General features: G+C 42.2%; 1 protein-coding gene across 1 annotated transcript in view; it reads left to right on the top strand.

Moving 5' to 3' along the window:
* LOC129326272 (suppressor of tumorigenicity 14 protein-like) overlaps positions 1-27496 on the top strand; it is a 36774-nt gene that overhangs the window by 4947 nt on the left and 4331 nt on the right. The window contains exons 3-12 of the mRNA XM_054974429.1: positions 102-298; positions 7372-7618; positions 8554-8696; positions 10452-10549; positions 14181-14293; positions 15936-16069; positions 19952-20056; positions 24219-24326; positions 26863-26982; positions 27294-27477. Coding sequence (XP_054830404.1) covers positions 102-298; positions 7372-7618; positions 8554-8696; positions 10452-10549; positions 14181-14293; positions 15936-16069; positions 19952-20056; positions 24219-24326; positions 26863-26982; positions 27294-27477 — 1449 coding nt within the window. The remainder of the gene's footprint in view (positions 1-101; positions 299-7371; positions 7619-8553; positions 8697-10451; positions 10550-14180; positions 14294-15935; positions 16070-19951; positions 20057-24218; positions 24327-26862; positions 26983-27293; positions 27478-27496) is intronic.

Genomic DNA, 27496 nt, shown 5'->3' with positions numbered 1-27496 from the left:
CAATGAATTTTACTGATGTTCATAGTCTAATAGATACAAGTAGTTACAATCAAATCTAATACTATACCTAAGCCTTATTCTGTCATTCTTTCTTCTTCTAGTGAAGGAAAAACTGGCCTTCGAGCATACTACTGGAGCACCTTTTGGGCCCCACAAGAGATTGTTCTTACTATTAAAAATGTAATCTCAGTGAAGCAAAAACAAATTATTAGTAAAAGGACACCCCAAAAGATTAATAGTTCAGCTGAAACATTTTCTCTTGAAGAAGATATTGATATCATTACAATGGAACTTTTTGGTAATGGGAGATCTGATATTCTTTCAGTGTTTCAAAATTTAATAAACAAATCTAACCAACTTTGCTGACTATTAATCATTTGTAGTTTCAGATTCTATGGACTATGATGTGATGCTAAAGTCAGGTAAGAGCTAATTTATTTTATTGTACTTATTTTCTATATCTCCAACAGTATACCAAAGAATGTTCCTATACAACCTTCATTTACTTCATTCTTTCCAATTGACTTGAAGGCTGCACCCAAAGGGTACAATGTACCAGAAATCTACTCCTTATCGTGAGTAATTGAAATTAATGGAATACTCAAGCACCCCTATGAAACTTGCATACATATAATCAGTGCTTGTGCTGGAGGATTTGTGATGATTTTCCCCTCAGGCACAAGTTCCAGACTAATCAAATAGTCTCTGTAATAATTTTCCGCATTCCTTTGGTACCAATAGAGAGCAATGAGGAGGAATCTTCATGATTCACTGATCTGACTCAGCAATCATATTTCACCCACAAGTCCCAGGGTGTGGTTGAAAGGCCCAAGATACAGGAAAATTTGGTCAGTTTAAGAATTTGGGAATCCATTTTTTAAAGAAGCAAGGCAGTACCAATCTAGAAAGGTTAAACTCAGTCCCAATAGCAAAAAACTATTAATTTACCTTTACCTTGGTTCTCAGCTAAAATATTTAACTTCTATATGCAAGTCTAAGTGCAACTTGGTGAGCAAACTCTGCTCACAATGTATCCATTTCTGGTGGGTTTTTCTTTAAGGCCTCATAACTGTTTTTCTACATGAGACCTCTTACACAAGAATATTCAAGCGTAGAGACATGCAATGTTAGTTGGGAAGCTTAGTTTAAAAAGACAGAGGCGAAGGCTCTGTCAATTTCTCCTCCCTACAGTGTTGGCAAAGGTCACTTCTTAGAGGTTTGTTAATTTCCTCTTCGCCTTCCAGAGAGGAGATGGCAGAGCCTTTGGGGAGCAAAAAGGAAATTACAAACCCTCTGAGCAGCAATCTTTGCTGGCTCTGTAGAGAGGGGAAATTGATACAGCCTCTTCTTAAACAATGCTTCCCAGCTAACATTGCGTCTCCCTTCACTTGAGCATCCTCATGTAAGAGGTCTTGTGTAGTGAGACTCAAAGCTTCAGATCTCCTTTGCAAGATTCTGAAGGCAAGGAATGGTGCTGATCAGGTGGAAGATGGAGAAGCCTGAGAGTGCAATTCTCAGCAGTGTTGTGGAGGGGACAGCCCTCAAGTCAGAATTGACTTATGGTGACCCCTGATGGGGTTTTCATGGCAAAAGACTATCAGAGGTGGTTTGCCATTGCCTGCCTCTGCAATCCTGGTCTTCACTGGAGGCCTCCCATCCAATTACTAACCAAGGCTGACCTTGCTTAGCTTCTGAGATCTGATGAGATCATGCTTACCTGGGCTGTCCAAGTCAGGGACTAGCTGTATTATATGAATATGAACAAATGATCACTTGCCTTTGGAAAAAATGACATAAATACTATTATTTTACAGCTTCCATCAAGCAATTTAAATAATTGGTGATTCAAGCAATTTAAATAACTGATTTCAATCAGTTATTTCACCTTTCTTTAGTGCTCATATTTAAGAATATATGTTTGAATCCAGAGATACTTTGTTTCTGGTTTTGTGGTGGTACAATGTATATTCAAACAAGGAGGCTACAAACATTACTTTTTTTTAAGCACAAAAAGTGAAACAATGAATTAACAGGTTAGATAAATACTTCCATGCCTTATCCTAGCCGTTCTATTCTAGATTCTGTCTGCTTATTTATTTATTGTTCCTATCCTGACTTTCCCAAATTCAACGCAGTTTACACTAGTCAAGAGATAAAAAAAACATATTGAAATGTGATCCAAGAAACATCCAAGCATCCAATCTAAGCATCACAACAACAACAACAGAAGCACCCAGTCCCAAGTATACTGGAGAGCTCTTTTAAAAAGAATCATCTTACAAACCTAAGAGAAGGTTGTCAATGCTGGTCCTTTACATGCTTCCTTTGGCATGAAACAGGAGCTGCAATGGTGAAAGCACAAGCCCTGGCAGAAGTTGTATAAATCTGCCAAATAGAGTCTATTGTATGCAAGACCTAGTGAGCAGATCCAAACTCATACGGTTGTTACCCTTACATAACATGCTGGCAGCTGTTCAGAGGAACAGGGATAGTTGGGGGCAGGGGGGGGATGAAGCTTCCCTTCCCATCCTAAACAACTGATAGGTGTTGCTAAGAAGTACCTTACTAGGGCTATGCATGCACAGCTCAATTCCTAGGTTGGGCTTTAGAATCACTTTTACTGTAGCTATTTCACAGAAATTTTTCCATCCGGCTAGGGATACACACATGGAAAATATTTTCCACTTGCATGTGATCTTTAGTTGCATTGGGGATGACTGTGTATACAACTATGCCCATTTCAGAGAATGGGTCATGGCTCAACTAGATGTGATGGCTAGAGATAGAGTCGCCAACCTCCAGGTGGGGCCTGGAGTTGTCCCAGAATTACAACTGATCACCAAATGACAGAGATTTGTTCTCCTGGAGGAAATGCCAACTTTGAAGGGTAAACTCTGGCATCACATTCCTGATGAGCTCCCTCCCCTCCCCACACTCTTCCCAAAGTCCAATTCACAACCCTAGCTGGAGATCTGTGAGATCTGAAGAACTCAGCTGTTTACAGACACCTAAGGAGGGATAGTGATCCAAATCAGATTGTGTCACAGCTCTGTAGCAATAGGGTTTGGCCTTTTCTTCTACTGCCATTTTCCCAATGTAACATTTGGGAATTCTCCCAGGTTGGATCTGGGTAACACCTGTGTATGACTTTCAGGTTCTCCTCCATTCCTCTGTGTGTGGTGCCTGATTTGGATTGTGACTGTGGTGCTCATGGGAAAGGGGCTTCAGCCTCCACCTGCCATTTTCTTGACCTAAGATGATCCAGTATACATATTGGAGTTTCCCCAAAGGGCCAGATAGTACATGCCTGGGACCATTGCAGGTTGGGAAAACAATGGAGGCAGGAAAAATATTGTGGGGAGATATCCAATTCCTCCTCCTCCATGTAGTTGATAATAGCATTTTAATTGCACACTCCAGTTACTTCAGTTAGGTACAATTAATTTTCTTTGGCGTGTGTTACATAGCAACCCAAGCAGAGTTACACCCATGGGTTTAGAAGGGTGTTTAGGACTGGACTGTCAATTACCTAGCAGTTGTCTTATATGTATCACAGTCCTGCAAGGAATGCTGCTCCTGTGAACATGACCGTTTCCTACATAGCGATGAAAGGCTCAAAAGTACCATTCTCCCTTCTCATTATTCATCACAGATAAGAACCAGAAGCTCCTCCTGTCTGGGAAAACAATGTCATGTCTTCCAATATCTGTCTGTCTGTCGGTCTGTCGGTCTGTCTGTCGGTCGGTCGGTCGGTCGGTCTAATACTGCTCCTATGGCTATTGCCTTAAGCAGAAATTAAAATGGGAAGAACCTTACTTAATATCATGTCTCTGATATTTAATTAGTGCCCCTATATATTTTACCACAGAAAGAGTAACGGAGTCCTTTGCATCTGATAGTTACCACGCCACCTGGACCTTAGCTTCCATTGATATTTTACCCAATTTAGCTCTCCCAAAACACATCTGGGAGTAACCAATAAGTGTCAGAAAAAATCATACTGGATGTAATCCATTCTCTCAGAAACAGCCTGAATCCAGATTTCTGCACTATACAAAAATTGATTTAGAAACTTGGCATTATATACCTTTAAGGCCAAGGGGACAAATTCATCTCCCACTGTATAAAAATATTTTACAATTGTCCACCAGTATTCCTTGTCAAATCCAAATGGGTTTTCCATGCAAGGGATGCTTCAGAATGGATTCCCAGGTATTTAAATTGGTTAACCTGTTTCATAGATTGGCCTACTATATACCATCTGAAGATTTTTGTGCTTTTCCTTTTACTAAATATCATGACCTTGGATTTCACTACATTAATAGACAAACCTCAATGTTTTTAATCAATTTGCAGAGCCCCACAACTGATCTGGATATTATCACTGCATCGTCAGCATACAAAAGGATCAGAATTTAGATATGTACGGAAGCATTCCTCAGGAGACAAGATCTATCTAACCTGGGCAGTAGGATAGTTGTGTAGTGCATTAGGTAAAGAAGACGTGATTCAATGCTATACTTCTTCAGCCATAAGAGGGGCCTGGAGATTGTGTCAAATGCTGATTTAAAATCCATGAAGGCAGTTGCCAGCATGCCTTCTCCAGAGCTTGTATATTTGTCTACCAAACTCCGGAGTATGTGGCAATGATCGATGGTACTCTCTCCTTTCTTAAAACCAGCCTGTTCATTCCCCAGAATATTATTTCCTTTGACCCAGGATCTAAGCTTTTTGAAAAGCATTGCAGCATAGAGTTTTCCTATGGTGGAAATGTAGTTCTGATATGTAGTTAAAAGATTAGGGCATGATCTTAACAGTGGATCTTTTGTGAGCAGTTTGCTACAAGATAGCTATAATAAACGAGGCAATATCTTGAAAGAGCAATTATTTAATGCCACAGACAGGGCTACAGTCTGTTTTTGACCTTTAAACAAAATTAGATTTACATCACTTAGGCTGACATGGTTTATTATTTGATAAAAGCTTTGAGAGAGATGGTTGTGTTTAGTGAAGTGAGAAGGGCATTTTACCATAAACAATCCTGAACTGCCTTAGATAAGTCAGCTTCTGCTCATCATCTGTAAAGTTTGAGTTCATGTAGCTGTAGTGAGAATGATGCTGGTCAGAGACAGTAGAAGTATTAAGAATAAGCAGAAAGTTTAATTTTGAGAATTACTGCCAGACTTCAGTTCCAAGTAAATTTACTGTAGTACAGACTAACCTGGCCATTCTAAACAGAATTATACCCCCTTTTTAAAATTCTTTTTATTAACTACATTAACTAACAATACAGAGGAAAGGAAGGGGAGCAAGGGAAGGAAAGGAAAAAAAAACCAACAACATATAACAACACTACACTACACAGAATGCTTTCCCTTCATACTGCCATTATTAAAAAAAATTTAAGCTTTGTATAATATTGATGGAGTGGTTGACCTTGCAAAATACAAATTACAATTCAAATTAAGTCTTCCTCCCCCTCCTGGGTCCTGGACGCAATTCTCTCTGAGCAACTGCAGCCGCAGTGCTCGTTTCCTCCCCCCCCCCCCTCAGACTTCGCCTTTTCTTCTTGCTTGGTGTCTTGCTGAAATTCCGGATTTTTGTCCTCAAAATCCCTTAGTTGATCTTCTGATATTATCTTGTAAGCTTGATCTTTGTAACTGAACCAGATACCTTCCGGAAATAGCCATTTGTACTTTATTCCACGTTCCCTCAGAAGAGCTGTGAGCTTTTTATACTTAAATCTTCTTTTCCGAACTAAAAATGGGACGTCTTTCAGTATCTTGACTTTATTGCCCAAAAAGTCCAGATCCGCATTGTATGAGTTGTATAGGATAGTGTCTCGGGTCCTTTTAGATGAAAAATCGATGATGATCTCGCGAGGCAGCTGATGCTTCGTTGCATATTTTGAAGAAGCCTGACAGACTTCCAAAATGGCGCTTTTAACCTCTTCTTTAGTTGCCTTTGCGGGTGTCGCCAATAGTTCCGAGACCAGACCCCATAAATCCTCATTTTCCTCCTCTTTCACGTTCTGGAGGCGCAAAATTGTCTGTGTTCGTTCCACTTGTAGCCCGATCCGCTGGTTCTCCACCAGCTTTAACTCTTTATTCGTAGCCTTCACGAGTGACGCACTTTCCCGAGCAGACTTCTCTGCCCCCCCCCACTACTTCCTTAACGGTTTTCACTTCGCTCTCAGTTAAGCCCACCCTTTGATCTGTTTCATTCAGCTTGTCAACAAAGGGTTTTATGGCTTCGATAACCGACCTCTTCACCAATTCCTCGAGTGACTCTCCTTTCCCCTGCAGGGCAGCCGAGATTGACTTGCCCAAAGCGGGACTCTGTTTTTTCGCTGCCATTTTAGGGGGGGGGGACCGCCAGCCGGATTCTGAAACTCAGTGAGGGGGAAGAATGAGTCTTCTTAGCTTCAGATCCCACCACTCCTTCGCGTGCGCTTGTAATAACAGAAGGGATTCGCTTACTTACAGGCTTCCGCCTAGTTCTGCTCTTTGCCATTTTCCATGGCCCGGCAGCACTCGAGGCGCCGCGCACGTCTGCCGGCCTCCATAGGGACAAACGGGCAATTTACCCCCCGCATTGATTTTCGGGGGGCTCTTCCCGCAGCGTCCCGGACCCTGCCTCCCTCACTGGGAGTCCTGGGGGCTAATCTTCGCAGATCAGCCTCCCGGTCAGGGTGCTCAGGCGCTTCCTCCCAGACCTGCGGAGAGGAGCGTCCGACATGGCCGAGAAAACGAAACCGAATCAGAATTATACCCTTTTGAGTCAATTTGAGTCAATGGGTTTAGAGGGATGTAACTCTACTTTAGGAATGCACTGTAACAGCACAACCCTATGAACAATTTCATAGGAATAAGCCCCATTGAATAGCCTTAAGTAGACCTACTTAGGACAGCACTGTGAATCACCGAGCTCAAAGAGACTCACTACTGAAGAAAGGTCTTAAGGACTGCACTGGATGAAAGATTAATTGTCCCAAACTGTGTATTATTGTATGTCCACTTAAAACTGATGTGGTTCACTTGCTTTCTCCATTAGCTGGTTCACTTAGAGCTGTTTTGCATTGAATTAGCTGGTGAAAGGTGCTGGCTGCACACTGAGAAATTCAAGTCTTCCAGGCACAAATCAGTTGCATAAAGGAGCTCCTTTTCCACAGCCTTTATGCCTCTGCCTTCTCCCAAGGGGGGACAACTTCATAGGGTGAGAACGTAGCACAGAGCTGGCTCACAGCCAGTCCTTTTCTGATGAGATGGACAAGCCTGTCTTTTGTGATGTAGACATTTGTTCCCTGGGATCTGGGCTGACAGGGCCTGGATTAATTTCTTTTAAAAATTTATTCTCTTTACTACTTTGCAGTCATTGATCTGTTTTTGTTTTGTCTACCAGTGGCTTTTGACCTTTATGCAAAGCCTGGTAATAACAGAACATTGACATTGATGAATCCCAAGAAATCTTTTTACCAGTGGAGGCTGCGAGTCCCAGCTGATTATGTGGTGAGGCTGGTCGTGGTTACTGTGCATGGGATATCTCCTGGGAGCTGTGCATCTCACAGGCTATCTGCCTATGATTTCCTTCTTCCTCTGCAGAACAAGATAATTACAAGGTAGGGACATAAAGAAAAGTAAACTGCATGGGACATAAAGAATATACTAAATCCTGAACATTCATTGATCATCATAACACAATGGTAAAAGACATAATCACATTCATACTCTACATCTTCATTTAAAAGAGGTGATACTGTGAGGTTCAAAAATAATGTGCTTATAATATGAATTTTCCTCTGCTATCTTATAATATGAATTTCCTTTGAGATCTATTTATAATTGATGTGTTACTTGCTTTTACATCTATGCAGCTTGTGGCAGGGCTACTAGTCACAGACTCACAGTTCTGTATTGCCTTGTACAGTAAAAATTTGTTACCTGGCATTTGACTGTCTGAAAAACTCAGTTAACTGGCATCATCAAGAGGGCAGACTTCTACATCCCCACCACCATGTGCTCTCTTCTTCTGGCACACATGCCCAGCTCCTACCTCTTGAGGTTTTAAGCATCCAGCTGCTGTGGAGATTCTGACAGCTGATGTCATTGCCCACTCATCTGCCTGCCATGTAGGAAATGTCTGTGGCTAAGGAACGGGGAATGTAAGGGTCCTCTCTGGCAGAGGGGCTGTCGCAGTGGTGTTCCAATGGTTTGATCATCATGGTTTCCTCCGGGTAGAAGGCAAGGCAGAACAGTAAGTTCAAGTATCCAGTAGCTTGATAACTAACAATACTCATCCACCACTATGAAACATGAATTACAATAGTTTTGCATATGTGTACAGAGCTAGTATAATGCAATATCAACATGTTCAAGCACAATATGTTGTTATTATCCCTATGATTTTCCAGATTTCAAACTTGTACAAAATCTCATTCTGGCTCTAATCCAAAAGCACCATATAAATTTTAGCAAATGAACAAAAACATCTGCAGTTTATGAAAATGCACAGTCAAATAACTCACAAGCTGTAATTGGCCCGAATGTGTTTCAGATGGTGTGGAATGTCTGGGGCCTGGACCTCCCCATTTATACACTTAACTTCATCGAGCAATGTAATGTTGGTTACTTTCTCACTGGACCGAAGAAAAGACAGCAGTGTACTGAAAGCTTATTTCCAAGCTGTTCCTAAAATTGGTATGTAGTTAGACTGACAAAGGCATTGTTTATGCATTCATGCTGCTGAATTATTTTTGCTAATTCATATGCAGTTGTGAGCTGTTTGGAATATCTTTTTGGATTAAAACAGAGATAAAGTATGCATCCACTGATTTTTTCTTAACATATATAAGGATATTAGAGATTTAATGCAGGTATGGGTTGCAATCCAGCAGCTGAATAACACAAGCATAATTGTAACCATATACTTGTTGTCTATTGAACTTTGGTCCGTCTTTTCCTCTATCTTTTAACTTGTGGCTTCTGCTATCTGCACTCTTGCCTCACTGACAAATAGATCTCATGGCTAGGTCTTTAATCAAAAGCAGGCCCTTACACACGAGGAGGCATTGCTCTGGTTCCAAGGAATCATTTTGGTCTGACCAATAGTGCCTTGATTTTCTCCTCTTGGGCTGGCTCAAGAGAAAGACCAGCCACCTGCTACTTCCATGGCAAGAATCCTCTCTCTGTTTAATGATCTGCCTTCTTTTTCCTTCTCCCTGTCATGAAGCCCACTTCTGTATATAGGTGTCAAGGTAAGATGTGAAGGGATGCTCCCAAGATTTCAGACCTGATGTTACATCAGTTTAGGAACTTCTTTAAAAAGAAGTATCAGATTTCTATGACATTGTTATAACAATATTGTCAGCATAGGTCAAGTGCCGGATAACAAAGTTTTTACTGCACAGGGCAATGCACATATGTGAAATGTTACATTTTCTCTTTCATTTAAACCTTTTAGAAAGTGTTACTTATTTTCCTGAAAATTGTACTGTGTACTTCAATTCAATTGTACTTGAATAAGGAAGTAACAGGAAAATGCTGCTCTTGAATAAAAGTTTTAGGGTTCTAGAGTTCCAAGTCTGCTCTGATTTAAAGTCCCCTGTCTACTCTGATGTGTTCACAGAGAGCTAGCACAAGAGAAGATCCTGTTAACAGGTTCAATCTGTATGTGCAAAGAAATATATAGGAGAAATATGTTTCACCAATGAGTGAAGAATGGATTGGTGAGACAATATATATGAAGTGCTCTGATACTTGAAATGTTCTAAATAAATAGTACATATTATTTCTGCTGTGGGGTCTACGACACAGCTTCTTTCACACAGAATTAATGAAATGGCATTTATGAATGCAAACTATTTACACTACAATCCTAACCAGCCTTCTAAACCTACTGACTTTTGTTGACTTAGAAGTAGGGCTGCCAGGTCTCTTTACCCTTCCAGCAAGATGGGAGGGACTCGGCACTTACTTTTCTCGGGATGTTCATGTGTGTGCATTATGTGCACACACTCCCAGAATGGCGCACAGGCCATGGGGGCACTCCTGTGCTTTACAGCGGGCCCCAAATTGGCCCCTCTGAGGAACGCAGGAGCACTCCTGGGGAGGCGCTATGACATCACTCCTGGGACATGATGTTGCCACGCAAGGCCTAGGAGCAAACCGTAGGAGGCCTGTCCTCCTGCCTCCCCCTGCTGGCCAAGTGAGTAGTGGAGGGGGCGGAGGGTGAGAGCAGGGGATCCCCCACCTCCACAAGTGGACCTGGAATCCCTATCTAGAAGGATAAAACTCTGCTTAGGATTGCACTGTGAGAATTATAAAAGGGAACATAAGGATAATATTCTTATACCTGTAATTACAACAGAAAGAGTTACAGTCCGTTCTTCTGCCCATGATTTCTAAAAGAACAAGGGAAAAAATAATAAAAGCTATTGTTTTTTCTTCTCTTAGTATGTGGTGGCCATTACATCTCTTGGAATGGGACTGTGACTTCTCCTTATTATCCAAGCTACTATCCACCTAATATTGACTGCCACTGGATTATTAGGGTACGTACTCTAAAATGTAGCAGCGGAGAAAGGAAATAACTTATTGTACACTAGAAAAAGAATAATTTTTGTGTAAGTCAAAATGAAAGATCTGTTTTATACACATATGATCATCATCAGTGAGGTAGATGGAAATGGGCCCTGTAACAGGCCAACATGAACACAGGAAGCCCAGATTGTTGTTAGCATTCAGATCAGAGGCAGACTGGGATGGAAAAACAGCCCAAGAGCCCCAACCAGCCCACCTTGACCATGCCCCCACCCCCCAGGGAGGAGGATTAATAAAAAATGCATTCATACCAGATGGATTCATCAAAAATAGTGTGAACATAATTGATAAAAATTTGTCAACCATGAAGGGACCAGATGGCTTGACAAGCCCACCGAGCAGAAGGCAGAAAAAGAGACGGGCCACAATGTTTCAGTGCTGCTGTTTGTGCTTCATGCCACACCAATGCTGACAGGCAGCTCCCCCTAGTAATTCTGGACAAAAAATCAAGATGCCTCCCCACATCTCCTTTGTTTCCACCCAATTTTAACCTACCTTATGGAGTTATTATGATATGATGGATTAGGGGAGAATGTTGTAAGTAGACATGGGCATGAACAGAAAAAAAACCCAAACATGGTGTTCGTTGTTCATTGCCATCCACGAACAATGAACACTGAGGAACGTGATCCTGTCATAAATATGTTCGTTGGTCGTTGTTCATGGGGGCCAGCAGGCTCTCCTCCAGCCATCAAGATCCCTACTGCACCACTCCCAGAAACTCTACCTGAGCAGGCAGCAGGAAATGTACTAATATTAAATAATAGCTTGGCCCCAGAGCCTGGCAGCAGCCCTGGAACTTGAAGGGGTAGATCCCTACTGCACCACTCCCAGAAACCCTACCTGAGCAGGCAGCAGGAAAGGTACCAATAATAAATAATAGCTTGGCCCCAGAGCCTGGCAGAAGCCCTGGAACCTGAAGGGTAGATCCCTATCCCACCACACACAAAGAAAATTCAAGCTCCAATGCACTCACCCTGTCTCTTTAACAGCAGCTGTCTCTCCCTGAAAGCCAGAGCTGGGAGTCCCCCTCCCCCATGGTGTTTTCCTCTTGTAACACATTTGGAGCTCCAGTCCACACTTGGAAGGAAGACCTGCCTATCAAGCTAAATTGGGCTTAGATTGGGGTTTCCAGGGCAACAGCAGAAGTTCAGACAGAGTTCAGACAATCCCTGCCTGAGTTGCCATGGGAATTGACTGCAGGTGCCAGACAGTCTGGCTTGACGAACAGCAACGAACGAGGTTTGCAACAACCACCTGTTTGTTTAGAATGGGGCTTCACGAACAGCTTGTTCACGAACAGCAGATTGGGCTGTTCGTGGGTTTTTTTTAGTTTGTATTGCTGTTCGTGCCCATCTCTAGTTATAAGCCACTTTGGCTCCTTATTGGGGAGAAAACTGGGATATAAACAAAGTAAATACATATTTACGTATAAGCCAAAGTGACCCCAGCCTCCAGGCCACCCTCATTACCTCTGGAAGGAGGGCAGCAGAAACTGTAGGGGGAAAGCAAAGGGAGGGAGGGAGATAAGGGCAGAATGGGAAAAATAAGATTAGTTCTGGGCAAAAATGTCACCTGAAGGGGTTTTGACAACTGTTATACTGATTTGGGAGTAGTGAACCTCCCCCCTCCCCCCCACAGTTTTGTCAGCCAGGAATATTATCATGGTTGAGCTGTTATAGGGCACCATGGGAATTTAGGGTCTTCATCATACCTGCTCCCAGTGATTGCTTGGACTCTCCACCCCAGTTCTTTTTTGCAGCTGCATCCCATTGAGAGAGAGAAAGTGAGAGAAAGATGGGCGCCAGAAGAGGCAGCCAGCTTGGAGGTGGTGGGAGAAGTAGGGCAGGCAAAGAAGTTCCCCAAGGGGAAAGGGGACAAACAAAACCTGAATGAGCAAAAGTAACTGCCCACTTTGCAGAATGGCAGAGAGCCACATGGCTTGCAGCACAGGGGACTGGCTGGAGACTTGGACGATAAAATTGTACCCAACCTTTTAAGGGAGGAGGAGAAACTGGGAGTTCATTTTCTCCTCCCAGGTAGAGAATGATAGAAATGCCAGCATCAGCTACAGTTTGATTTCCACCAGCCCACAGCCAAGCTCTAGTTTGACTTCTTGTTTTCCTCCTGTATACTTTCATTTCCTTTCTATTTTAACCCTTAAGCTTCCCCCTCCAATTATGTCCCTTTAGAACTGCCTGTTTCTTGGAACTTTTAATTAGAAAATTCCATGCATGTCTGTTTGTTCCTCAATTTATTTGCCCCCTCAGTTGAAATGAAAGGCAGACACAAAGCTTGGGATTAAAATTGGGCCACTTTATTGATTACAACATAACTTGTCACTACGGCAAAGGATCTAGCTAACTAGCGGTACAGGTCAAGCGCTGGGGTCACCTCGGACCTCCGCCTTGACCTGTCTGGGCGAGCCCCCACTGCCCTGGGGGTGAGCCATCCGATTAATGGCTGTACCTGGTGGCCAGGCAAATGGTCCCCCCTCCAAGTCTGCAGCACCTCGCCGTACAGCAGGAGGGCCTTACTTATACAGGGGAGCCATGCAGCAGTCTGCCCTTGCCACTGGCTACTGTACAGCTCACCAGCTGCTCCGGACAGACCCCAATTTCTCACCAATGAGGATTTGCCAAGGGGGTCACCGGCCCACTCATTTTAACATCCTAACCTGCCAGTGGCCGAACTATGTACAGCTCCACTAACCAATTATACCAAACAAATCCCACAGTGCAAGGTAGGCAAAAAACCCTTCTCCTCTTTCATGCCAACTGGGAAAAGAGAAAAAATTCCTACCTGGCCCTGACAAACAGCGACCGGATAAGCCTGCACTGTAATAGGGAGGGTGGGTGGGCTGAGCAACCCAGCGTCCTGCTGCCAAGAGGAGGAGGCGGATCCAGTTTATAAACTCTTAGCTCCGCCCTCCCCAAACACCCGTATGCCGGGGGGAAGGGAACTGCCTTCCCTTCATCCGCGGCGGCAAAAGCAGCCCCCACCCTAGCCTCTGTGCTTTCGGGTGGGAAGGGGCTGACTTCCCAGACAGAAACCATAAATACCAGGTTGTCTTGTCAAAACTGGACAGCTGACAACTCTAAGAGGGAGAGGCAGCATGCCTGCCCTGCCTCAGCCCCACCCATCCGAGGGAGGGAGAGAAGGCCTGCCTGCTGAGCCAGCCTCCTCTTTCTATGCCTCTCCACCAAATGCAGATTGGCAAGGCTGGAAGCATCCACTGATGCAATGCAGATGATCTGAAATTTTTGTCAGGACTAATGCTCTGCAAATATTAACCTGGCCTATGTGTACATATAATGGTGAACCCAGATTTAAGGAATAGTGTATTGTTGCTTGGTTATTGTTTCATGGCCGCTTGATAAATAAAACTGGTTTGGATATGTATGCCTATTTTACGTCTATAGTGTTCAATGGGACTGATTTCCCATAAGGCACAAATATTGGAAATAATATTGGAAAAAAAATTGGAAATAAATTGATTCTCTTGAAATATTCAAACAGAAATTACAATAAATTTTCTTTTTTCACTTTTATTTTTTTAAAGAGAAATTTGTTTTATCTTAGGCACCACTACCTGGATACAGATTGCTATTAAAACTTCTTGTAATACAAGTTCAAGAACAGTCTCTAGGATCCAATAAATGTGATAAAGATTGGCTGGAAATTGATGGGGTCAGGTGAGCAATTTTGTTCACTTTGTTAATCAAGAGTTCTCCCCCCCCCTTTGTGCAAAACCCTTCTGCCTCCATATAAACCACTAAATATGTCAGTGGCTTTCCTTGTAGCATTGCTGGGGAAGGAAAGGTAAAGGGCGCTGTTGGTTTTTGATTTTGATAACTTTTAACTTGGCATTAAAAGTTATGCAACTGGCTATATTATGGTAATGCTCTACTGATGTCATGACCAGTGCAGGGAGGCATGGAGGGAAAACATACGCGTGGTCCTACAAGAGGGAACTGCTCACTATTATGCATCTTTAGATGAGATAGGATAACCTCACAACAATTTCTAAAGTAAGGATACCCAATTGTGTTGAGCCTGTGGGTGCTACTACAAAATAACTCTCATGGAAGACAGAACAATAACAAAATGGATACAGTGTAGGATTGTCAGTTTATGCCTGACCAGTGGCGGGGATATTTTCATGGATGACCATGAAAATGAAAGACACAGGAAAATGTTAACATATGAACATGAGTACTGAAAGTCAGTTTGATGGTATTGAGAGCTTCTTTCCTCAAAGTGATTCTAGTCACTGAGCAGCTATGATAAATCTCTAAAGGCCTCTTCTTGAGATTCATTTATTACCTGAATCTCTCTGCTCACCTGATAATAGTAGGATTTCTCCCCCTGAACTCCTTGCTGTAGATGAGTTGAGTATGGTTATAGTCTTGTGCACACGAAAATACACTTGAATTCTGAGGTCAACAAGTTTGTCATGATTTAATAGTTGTTTGGTCCAAAGTCGAATTGGAATGTTTATACCACAATTGGCTCTTGTCTTCCAAATTGGCTAGGCAGTAGGCACCTTTCTTTTCAGAAAAATAAACACCAAGAAAGCTCTGTTTGCAATTTACAGTGAAAGCATGGACATACCATGTACAATGTACTCTTTATTCATTTTATTTATTTATTTAAAACATTTATTAGCCACCTTTCCTCCACAGGTGCTCAAGAGGATTACAATATAATTTTTCAGTATGATTTTTCTTTATACATTCAGTGAATAATTCTCATGTTACATTCAATGCATGTACATTTGACTTTTGATAAAGTTCCACGTTTATCCAGGTACTGGTCCCTGGTTTCCTTTGTAAAGTGAATGCCTATTGGCTGTTTCTTACAAACAGATGTAGTAGGTATATACATACAAGTTATATATGTGTTCCTATAATATTGAATAGGGATATTGTATCTGGATGAACTGGAGAAATTTAGAAATCCTTGAGAGTTATGAGTTAAGATTTAAAAATATAATAAACAATCAGGTTTCTAATCTCAACTTCTTGGTTTTACATAAAATTATAAATAAGGAATCTTTGAGTTGCCAATGCTTGGAGGCAACATGATGGGAAAGCCATGTCCTTCACAGTTTTGTCACAGTATGAAACTGGGTGCTGAACTAGATGTACCACTGGTCTTCTTATGTTCTTCTCAAAGTAAAACATTTGAATCTCAGTGATGGTAAAAGTAATAGAATCTGTGGTAGTAATAAGTTATTGAGATGGCTTTATAATGTATGCATATCTAAACATAATGATTAGACCTATTAAAATATAGTATGATATATCTGTAGTTTGTATTCTGTATCTTGATCAGATATTGTAAACCAGTTTCAGAGGGCAACAGGATCAAGGAATACGGCTATTCAGTTGCAATCAGTTTCCATTCGGATGAACTGGTCACATACAGGGGTTTCTATATGGAATTCAGAGCATTCAGCCACACAGACCGTAAGTGGACAGAAGCACACTTTAGTTCAATGTTCATGTGGGGTTAGTGCTATAGCTTTGGGGAACTGTTTCAAAGATCTGTTAAACGATTACTCAAAGTAATAATTTGATTTATTCTAATAATTGACCTTTTTGCTGAGCACAATGCTTTTGATGCTAATGCTAACAAATGTCAGTTCTCTAAGATTTCTTGAGGTGGCTGAGAACGTGGATCATATGCAAGGTTTTTTAAAAATTGTGTTTGTAACTAATGAAAGGTTGACAAAATCTAGGAGGCATTCCATTCCACTCTCACTCTGAATTTCAGAGAAAAGTTGTCTGAAGAACTCAAAGGAACAAGTTGTGATATTGCTGACAGCAAAGCAGATTTATGTATTTGTTGTTTTGGGGCAACTTTTCCTACATCCAGATATTATTCACTGAAAGCTGATGGTCCATTTAATATAGTTTTATGCTGGATCTTTGGATGGAGACTGGCTTGTTTCCCCCTTATAGATGATCTGAACTGGAAAAGAAACAGATGGATACTGATTTTCCTAGATTTCTCAAGAGATTTTGATGCCATTCCTCCTGGCATGTATCTGGAATGCCCCTGAGAATTGGAAGTCACAGGCACAGTTTTGTGTGGTTCTACTCATTTGAGGGGGAAGATTCTAGAAGATGGTTTTGAAAGAGTGATGTTCTACCTCATGGTCCTCAAGAATCAGTTTTTTAAAGCCATGCTCTTTAACACTCTACATGAAACTGCTGTACAAAGTCAGCTGGAGTTATGCATACAATAAGCATTGTATACATAAGCATAAGATGATGCCCAGCACTAGTTCTCCTTTTCATCTTCTCCAGGTGAGGAAGTGTCATTAGCATGATTTAACATGTAAATGGATCAGATGAGAACAAATCCACTTTAGTTTATTCCAGACAAAATAGAAGATGTGCTGGTGAAAGAATCAGTCACAGGCTGAAAGGAGAAAGGCCCAGTAACAGGATTACAAGTTTCCTGAAATATCAGGTTTGCAGGTCAGAAGTGATCTCGGACCCTGCTTTGCTAGAGAATTCCCAGACGCTAGAATACTTTCTTTTAGCTTTGTTTTGATTCACCAACAATGCTGGAAGACCAAGATCTTGCCAATGTTATCCCTGCTTTAGTGACTTCTACATGGGGCTGCCTTTAAAAACAATTTGAAAACGTCAGCTGGTTCAAAATTCTGTAGCTAGATTTTGGTGTGCTGTTAGTAGGCAAAATCATATCAGTATTGAACCAATTGCACCGACTTCTTATATATTCACTGCTTGGGTTTTAATAATTAAAGCTGTAAATAGTCTGTCTCTTCAACATGTAAAGAATTGTTCATCATTATATGAGCCTTATCTTTTAGAAAAATAATTCTGCCTCTGCAGACTACTTACCAAGATTTAGAATCAGCTGGATACACCCTGTTTTCAAATTTCATTCAAGCGGGTCAGAATGAGCCATGACAGGGCCTTTTCAGTGGTTGCCCTGGAACTCTGGAATGCCCTCCCTCAAGGAATCTGCTTCTTTATTGCATAAATTTCATAAAAGGGGTGCAAACCTTTTTGATTATTATCTTTTAATAGTTAAATTCAGAGCTTTGGGGTTTAAAAAAGATGCCAGTACTCACATATAAATTTGTGCTAATTTCCACCAGTATTCCACTCAAGTCTTGGAAAAGCCCTGGAAAAAAGGTATCGAAACTCACTCACTCACTCACTCACTCACTCACTCACTCACTCACTCACTCACTCACTCACTCACTCACTCACTCACTCACTCACTCACTCACTCACTCACTCACTCACTCACTCACTCACTCACAGGTTAAAGTTGATCTTCCTGATTTGTCTTGGCCTGTTATTTCACTGCTGCTCTTTGTTCGATGTTATAATTATTATTTTTTTACAATTTTAGTAATTTTTCTTTGTTATAAATCACTTTGGAACTTGTCAGAAGCAGATTACAAATCTCATAAATAAAATGTTGGAAAGCCTGTCACAATGTGTATGTATACGCATGGCAGTCTTCCAGCTCTTATAAGCCATTTCAGAGCCAAAGCAAAAAAGAGCAACCAGCCTGGTTCGCAGACCGGTTCATCAGTCCATGGTCCACCACTTCAAGCAGCCCTGGCTCCATCCTCTTCATACCCAGAGAGCCCAAACTCGCAAAGAATCTTCAGCAGCCTCTCCTCCAGCCACCCTCCAAGTTTGGTCAAGATATCATTTTGGACGTCTGAGTTACAGACCCCCAAACCAGCTGCCCCCAGGAAACTTCCAGTAGATACTGGAGTCGCAAATGCCAATTGACTTGCATTGGCAAGCAGCACCAAAAAGTTGTAATGAGGCAAAATCAAACAGAAAAGGATAGAGGAAAGAGCCCCCTCACTCAACACACAGACACCTTCCCAGCCATTGCCTAGGGATTTCATTCTTGCTCCTTGCTCACAGAGCTGCCTATCAAGGTTTTGAGGGCTAAGATTGGCTGCAGAAGGTCCACCCCTCCGTTGCCTAGGGAGTTCATTCTTGCTCCTTGCTCCATAGAGCAGAATGGGACTCTCTGGTTGGCAGGCAGAGCTGCCTATCAAGGTTTTGAGGGCTAAGATTGGCTGCAGAATGTCTACCCCTCCATTGCCTAGGGAATTCATCTTTGCTCCTTGCTCCATAGAGCAGAATGGGAGCTCTCTGGTTGGCAGGCAGAGCTGCCTATCAAGGTTTTGAGGGCTAAGATTGGCTGCAGAATGTCCACCACACCCTTGCAGAATGGGAGCTCTCTGGTTCATTCTTGAGGAGTTCATTCTTGCTCCTTGCTCCATAGAGCAAAATGGGAGCTCTCTGCTCAGCAGGAAGAGCTACCTATTAAGTTTTTAAGGGCTGCAAAAGGTCTGCGGATGTCCCCTTCATTGTCTAGAGAATTGATAGATTGGCACCAGGATGTCTGACTAATGGACCAACCCAAACAGACCAAAATTTGTGAAAAAGATGAGTCCCTCGAACTGTGTGTTTGAGCTGTTATGAGTAACAAGGTGGGATGTTCTCTGCTAACCATCTGAAGAACAGTTGCACAGTTGAAATCATCACTGTGTTTATTAAATATTCTCAGTGAGTTATGTTCTTTGACAGCTGTGTGATATACAACTTTCACTGTATTAGCATGCTGGATAAGATAGCATTAGTTACATTCTTGTCTGTTGTATGCTGGGAGGACAAAAGTGACAACTTCACAGAGATAGAGGGATTCCCACAAGTCATTGCTGTTGCTTCTGCAGGTTTCTTAACAGTCTGTGTGCCATGGGGGTGGGAATGTCATTGGCTCTCTGTATGTAGGTTGCCTTTTAAAAAGACATGAGGAGCTTGAGGAGTGAAGCGCAGAAGCCAGGTCAGCTACAACATGTCTCTAGAATGCTCATTGACTGAGAAAGGGCAATATGACAAACATGCTCTTCCATGCTGCATTTCAACCAGTGGTAGTTCTTAAGGTAGGAGATAACATGGCCATTAGGACAATCACCCATTCAAATTAAGGAGTTGCATAGGCCCTGCGTCTTCAGGAACCATTCTGCTTCATGTGCACATAAGTGTCCTGCCTCCTGCCATGCTAAGTTTTTATGGTTTTAAATGATAATTTTAATGTAGATTCAAACTATGTTGTTATCCACTCTGAGCCTGCTTGCAGGTAGAGCAGACAGTAAGTTAAATAAATAAATAAAAATAGCCACTCCAACCCCAACACGGGCATAAGCAATGTGCTTTGCTGACATGAGTGGAAGGATTAGGAGCAATTGTATTTCTCCCTGGCATGACTCAAAGACAAGGTGGCTCCATTACAGCATTGTAACATGACTGATACTCTGAAACCTTTTGTTCTCTTAGCTTGTCCTAGGCAATTTACATGTCCTGACAGATCATGCATCCCTTTAAATAGCAAGTGTGATGGGTGGAAAGACTGCACAGATGGAAGTGATGAATTGGACTGTGGTAAGTTTATGGACATTATCTAATTAATCTGGTATTTCAAACATTGTACAGAGAAGCCCCTTTCCAATTTTCATAACCGTGGACCTAAATGTATGGGTGGGGAGGGGTGGCATGCAGTGTCTCTATGCCTTAGCCTATAGCTTTTCATTGGAAGTTTGAAACAGAAAATTTTTATGTTCATGTGTGTCAGAGCTTGTCGCTGCCACCACTGGGTGGGGCACCGGCTGGGCCAGCCCTGACATCAGAGGGGCACCAGGGATGTTGCAGGACCCTGCTCTGTGGAAGGAGGGGCAGTATACATCACCCTGACTCCCTCTGAATCCACTCACTGGCCTGCTCAACCTGGCCTGCTTACCCCTTGCATCCTCCATCATCTCCTCCTCCCAGAACTCTTCTCCAAGCCTCCACTCTTGCTCTGCTCTGCTCTGCTCTGCTCTGCTCTGCTCTGCTCTGCTCTGCTCTGCTCTGCTCTGCTCTGCTCTGCTCTGCTCTGCTCTGCTCTCACTCCACACCATCACTCCTCATTCACACCCACCACCTCAGGGCTCTTCCCAGCCAGCTTTTATAGGGCCTTCTCTCAGCACCCCACCCACCTTGCAGGTCCTGCCTGCCAGGCCACACCCCTCCTTGGCCTCCCAGCATTGGCCTGGGATGTCTCAAGCTGCTGCAGCTGGGGTAGCTGGCTGGGCTGCCTGGATCATCAACAGCTGCGTTATGTTGGCTGGCTGCCAGGCCTCTCTGGCTGAGCTGATTATTGAAGGTAGGCCCAGCTGTGGCCCCTTGGCTGGCTGCCCAGCTCTTCCTACAGAATGCTTTCAGTAGCTCCACCTGGAGGGGTTTGGTTGTGAGCATCTTCTGAGCCAGGCTGCTGTCTTCAAGCTGAGGTGGAGGCTGGGGTGTGGCTCTGAGCTGCTGTGGCTGCTTCTCCTTCCTTCCAGGTAAGAGCTCTGTTTGGGCTGCTGCTGGGCCCCTATTCCCCCTGCCTTGATTCTTTTCCTCTGGCCTGCTTAGCTCCCTCTCCTCCCCCTGGAGGGTGGGACTAGTTGGTCTCTCCTTGCTCCCTCCAGCCCTCTGAGGCTTTGGCCTTTTGCCCCTTCCCCCTGGAGTAGGCAGGTTCTGGCCCTGGTTGCTGGCTGGGGTGGCAGGGTTGCTGCCTCCTGCTGTTCCCTCCTGGCAAGTCTGGGGGCTGGGACTCAGACCCTGGACAATGTGTATGTGCATCTCTTTCTTTCTCCAGTTTTCCCAATTATATGAGGGAGCCCAGTGCATGTACACATGTAGGCTCCATTTCAATCGCCTGTCACTTGTAGAAAGCTGCTCTAACCCTAGTCTATCCCACCATTTGGTCCACAAGAAAGGAGGGTCCAAAAAGGGCTTAAGAGGGCATATAATATTAAAAATATTGAACATGAGCTCAGGGCATTAGAATCTGAGGAAATCAAGTTACCATTCAACTGATTAAAAAAAAAACCTAGCATATAAATCATTAGACCTAACAAGTGTTTAACAGGTCAATAAAAGTTGAAGTTTATTTCACATAAACTAAGGCTGCTTTCACATGGCAGTGTTTCTCCTTGCAGCTCTCGGTGGTTCTGAAAATGCAGAGGCATTCAGAGAGCTATTCCTGAATTAAAAAAAAACAACTGGGGGAACGCCTGTGGGTGGGGAAATGGCAGCCATGGCTGCTGAGGCAACAAGTGAAAGAAAAAAGCCATGTGGATACTCAATTGCTGCAGTAAGCATATTAGCTAAATGGGTACATATGTCTATCCTCTGGCCCTAGGACTGTCCCCCCTGAGCATGTCCAGATTACAGACCAACACTACAAGTGTGGGTCTTTGCCTATATACACCAAGGTCCGATAGGCAACACTGGGGACTATAACACTATTCTGGGGAATGAAAAGTAATACTTGTGTGTGATAATAGGGTTTATTACTCCCAAAATAGACAAACAGAGGGAGGGCTGCAAAAACACAGACCAGGAAACACATAATGAATACATGACAGAAGAGGGGAATGTTAACAGAGATGCACTCCATATCAGAGTGATCCAAGCTCTCAAACATACATGACAAACATTGCTAATATTCACTACCCTAAATTATCCTAATGATCATAAAATCCTAGTGTATCTGTACATGTGGATGTGATAATAAAAAGATGTGACCTGTCCTGGAGACAATGTTTCCTATTTGATGATGGAAGCAGCTCACAGCAGGTGTGGATTGGCAGAGGTACATGCTGACTGATTTTTTTCTTGTGAGAATGCACAATGGAATATGTACTCTCTCCCTATTATCTTCCATCCTGTGCATACACAACATCTGTTAGAGTGTCTTACTGATACTAAAATGTGTATGCATGAGATGTTAATAAAGGTGATTATTATGAACACTTGTTATGCATCTCAGTGAATCTGTTAGGGATACAGTGGGAAATTTAGGGAGTGTAAGATGATGTATGGGGATGGGTAAACATCCAAGGGGAGAAAGGAATATGAGCACCAGGAGATTAATGAGAGGCAAGTATCTGTGACAGAGATACTCTCTGCAGGAAACACAGCTTGCATAACTGCATTTGTTGGGTGGTATATAGAGATGGGCACGAAACGAACCCTGAGTTTTGGGGTTCATCATGTTCCATGAACCACGAACTTTCACGAAATTGTCCCATTTCATGAAACGATTCATTAGGTTCATGATTCGTCAGATCCCGGGGCCCTACAACAGCCCCCTTCATACCCAGAGATGCCAAACTCTCAGGGAGTTAAGCTAGGCCCCAGAGCCAGGCAGTGCCCTGAGACTGGGGCGGGATGGGATGGCGTGGAGGAAAAAAGACACCCTCACCCAACAACCTTTCCAGCAAGGACAAGAGCAGAAAATAAGAAAGAGGCTTTTCAGTCTCTTTTGAAGCAGCAGCAAATCCAGACAAAAGCTCACTAATACACTCTCTCTCACTCCAAATCCCAGCAACAGCTCCCCCTTCTCCCTCTGTCTACTGGAACTGAAAGCAAGAAGCACAGAGTTGTGCTTTATATAAGAAGCGCTCACATAGAGCAGGACAGGAGCTCTCTGGTTGGCAGACAGACCTGCCTAACAAGGTTTGGAGGGATGAGATTGTTGTTTCCATGGCTACGGAAGGGCCCATCTCCCCCCTGCTCATTGCACTCATAGAACAGAATGGGAGGTCTCAGGTTGGCAGGGAGAGCGGCCTATCAAGGTTATGTGAGCTAAGATTGGGGTTTCCACAGCAACAAAGGTCTGCAGACATTCCGGGTTTATGTTGCCTAGGGAATCAATGGATTGGTGCCAGCCTGCCTGGCATCACGAAGCATTCATGAATCAAACAGATTGGCCCCAAAAGTCATGGATTTCGTGAAAAATGTGGTCCCATGAAATGCATTTTTGCAATACATGAATCGGCCTGATTTGTCACAAAATTTTATTCGTGTTTCAATTTGTGCCCATGTCCCGTGGGATACCATAACCTGAACCACCAAGGATAAAGGAGATGGATTTGCTGCAGTTTCCTTACCCTTTAAGGGTTAAATACACAATTAAGTCCAGGGCAATATAACTACAGAAAAGTAACTAGAATAAACTTAAATAAACTCTAAAACTAATCTGTGTAGATGACCAAACATTCTATTTAGGTATAGTACTGGAGTCACAAATTGAAGTACATATAATCAGGATGCTAAGATCCTAAAAGTGTCACAAGGCTAAGGAGGGGTGGCAATGAGGCAGGAAGCAGTCTGTTTGTTCCATGCTGTCAGGTCTGTCATACAGAAAGTTCATGCCTATAAAGCACTATACTTTTCCCTACAGCCCTTCCCTGCGTTTATATCTGTTCATGAGGTGAGACCATGTACAGAATCAAAATACATTTTTGTTCCTTCTGATATGCAAGTATGTGGTGTAAGGCTGTCCAGGGATCACAGTTTCTGTGGCAGTATGCATTTAATGCTGTAGCATTGCCATGTTGATCCTGTGATATCAGAAGGGCCTCTACAGCAATGAAAAACTACATGGAGAATCATTGCAGTAGGGGAAATGGCCCATTACATTTAGTGATTCACAAGTTATGCCTCTAAGTACACATGATCTTGGGGACACTTGCTGTTGAACAGTTGATCTTGACTGTATACTCCTTCCCTTTAGATTGTAATCCAATAGAGACCAACTGTGGCAATGGGAAGTGTAGGCACCATTCCAGGTCCTGCAAAGGGGATGATAGTTGTGAGAATGACAGCGAAGAAGACAGTTGTTGTAAGTATGAGGCAAATTAGTTTTTAATAATGGAAATCAATTAGTTGCTTGGCATCTCTAGCTTCTGAATACACTAGTCCAATGGATATGAACGGTGAGAATTATTGTTTTTTCTGTATTCTTGTATCTACACCAAATATGTAGGAATCGAACTTTTAAGACCTTATTGCCCAAAATTGAGCTCAAATGCTAAGGAAAGCTAAAGAAGTACATGCCTAATTGGCTCCCAGTAATTCCTTCTTTTTGGAACTGGAAATACAAGGAAATTAATTTGACTTTAAAAAGCACTGCAGAGAGGCTGTGGTGGTGGTAGAACTGGAATAGGCTGTATCTCCCCATGTTTTTTTCCCAATTAAAAATATGTCTGCAACCTCAACAGAGAATATACAGGTTCAATTAGTACCGTTTTCCTGTCAGTGCTTCTGTAGCATGCAGTGAACAGTTAACCACACCCCTTATATACACCAAATGCTTTTTCATCTGAAGCTCAAATTACTGAATTTCATCATCTCTTACTGTTTGGCCCACAGTATATTTAAATTTAAATTAATGCATTTTCACAAGACCAGTATGTGACAGCATCATGCTGTTTCTAGTGCTCCTTAAACAAAATATACAAAGAATAGTATTTACTGGTTTCCATCTGGCCATTTCTTTCCCCAATTAAGTAGAAATGCTTAATTTCTTATTTAAATGATCCACTGAAATCCATGCAATGCATCATCGCTGACACTTTTGGATAGCAATATCCACATTCCATCACCACCCCATTCGTAAATGTGGGGAAAGGCTTCTGCATGAGAAACAGACATTTTCATCCTTAAAGTAGCTTGTGCAAGAACCTCACTTGAATAAAATCAAATTGTAATCCAAAATTCCCATGAAAGTTCTTTTATAAGGCTACTTCCCTTATGTATCTTTTATTGTCCAATATCTTGTGTACAGTTATGGACAAAGAAGTTTAAGTAGTACATGATGCACATGGCCCTTCAACTGAAGACCTTTGACAACAGCCATACTTTTCCAATTTATATAGCTCCCCTCCTTTAGTTATCTTGGTATTACTTTTAATTACAATCTATCATGAAAACCACATATTCAGGCTGCTCTGAAGGCTGCAAACATTTCATCAATGGCAATTAAAACATTCTTTTACTCCAAAGGAGCAAAACATAGACCAGCAGCCATTAGGATTTTTAATGCTAAGGTTATCCCACGGATACTTTATGGGTGTGGAGTGTGGATTGAAGGTGTATCCGACAACCTTGACACCCCTCTACACACATTTTTGAGGGAGATAGCGGCAGGTACTGCACTTAGGGTGGAATTCGCCCAACCCTCAATTGAGAAGAGAGCATGGATTACAGCCTTTAAGCTGTTCTTGAACAAGGAAATTTACAAGGACAATTCAGGGAAAGTAGGTTTTGCACATTTGATCTCGCAGGATACCTATAAGAGTAGCCGAACTAATTTAATTAACCAGAAACTAAAAATTCTGGATATTGATATAACATCTTTACAGACAAATGAGGCCCTCAGAGTTATACAATTAAAACTAAAGTATCTCTATTACAGCAGTACTCTCCAGGGAGCCAGATGTACATGTTCGGGCTTATTCCTGGGACTTTCACCCCCAGAGGCTATTCCATCTTATTGCTATTCTTTAAAGATTCCAGCTCAACGCAGAGCCTTCACATTGGCTAAACTTAACTCCTTCCCCTCTAGAGTGCTTTCTGGTCGTTTCTCTGGACTCCCTTATTCTGAACGAGTTTGTGACTGTGGACAAGGAAAGTTAGAGACCTTGGATCACATAATAGTTTTTTCCCTAAGTGGAGTAAGGAAAGAGAGAGATTTATTATTCCTATTATGTTAAAAGAAAAGCTTCCCTTCCTTCCTTGGGCAATCTCAGTGTTATTGTCTGATAACTTTCCTGACAATTAAACCTCTGCTATAGTGGCTTCCTTTTTAGCCATGGTGATAAAGAAACAAGATTTTCATGAGTTTAGATAGTTTAAAGTGATAATGACGAGTTATGTCTATGTGAATTGGGTATGTTCAAGTGTACAGTTCTTATTTTGTTGGTGTTTGTATGGCTTATGGCTCCGGCCGGAAAAGCAATAAACATATTATTATTATTATATAGCTACCCCAGTGACAAAACTGAGGTTCCAGTATCTTTTTTTTCATATCCAGGTTATACATATGTGCACTGGGCATAGAATAGTATAATTCTATTTAGGATTGCTCTGAAAATTATGTAAAATACTTTTTTTTAAATGCTGCTTCTTAGGAATCTGCCCATGGCAACTTACAAAATAATAATAATAAAAACATAACAACAACAAAATATTAAAATATATTAATTAAAATCCAACATTAATTAAAATCCAGCATAATGCCAGGACACCTGTGAACAATATTATTAAGTTTGTTCATTTTTTCCTAAATGCATTGTGTAAAATTATGCTGCATGACCTATATGATGGCACCATTAAACATATTCGCCTTTTCCTTCTCTGTCGTCGTGTTCTTTCAGCATACAAAAGTTGCTCACAGCGTGCATACAAGTGCCTAAATGGGAAATGCCCAATGAAGCTGAATCCAGAATGTGATGGAATAAGAGATTGTGCAGATGGATCTGATGAAATGAACTGTGGTATGTAATTAATGAAGGAAGTGAAAGGAAATGTCTGTATATACCTATATCAGATCTGAAAACTAAATTCCTCTGAGGTACATGCTGAGCTTGCGTGTTGGGAATAGTTTTGTAAGTAACAGAATGAACCTGAGCAGAGTTACACCTGCCTAAGTACACTGAAGTCAATAGGCTTAGAAAGATATAACTCTGTTAAGAATTGTAAGTATCTTAAAGACTGCAATGTGCTATAGTATGGTGGATAAATATTGTATATTATTCTCATGCTTCTTCTAAGTGTATTATATATGTGTGCATTGCCTTTTTAATAGCATGTGGAAGGAGTCAGATAAAGAAAACCAGAATTGTTGGTGGTGAAGATGCCAGATCTGGAAAGTGGCCTTGGCAAGCAAGCCTGCAGCTAGGAACATATGGCCATATCTGTGGGGCATCGATTATTTCAAATACATGGCTAGTATCTGCTGCCCACTGCTTTCTAGACTCTGATTCTGTGAGGTAGGCATTATGCAGCATA

Source organism: Eublepharis macularius, chromosome 3, assembly GCF_028583425.1.
Source record: "Eublepharis macularius isolate TG4126 chromosome 3, MPM_Emac_v1.0, whole genome shotgun sequence".
NCBI lineage: Eukaryota > Metazoa > Chordata > Lepidosauria > Squamata > Eublepharidae > Eublepharis > Eublepharis macularius.
Note: the sequence above shows the minus strand (reverse complement) of the source record. Positions and strands in the feature narration are given on the sequence as shown.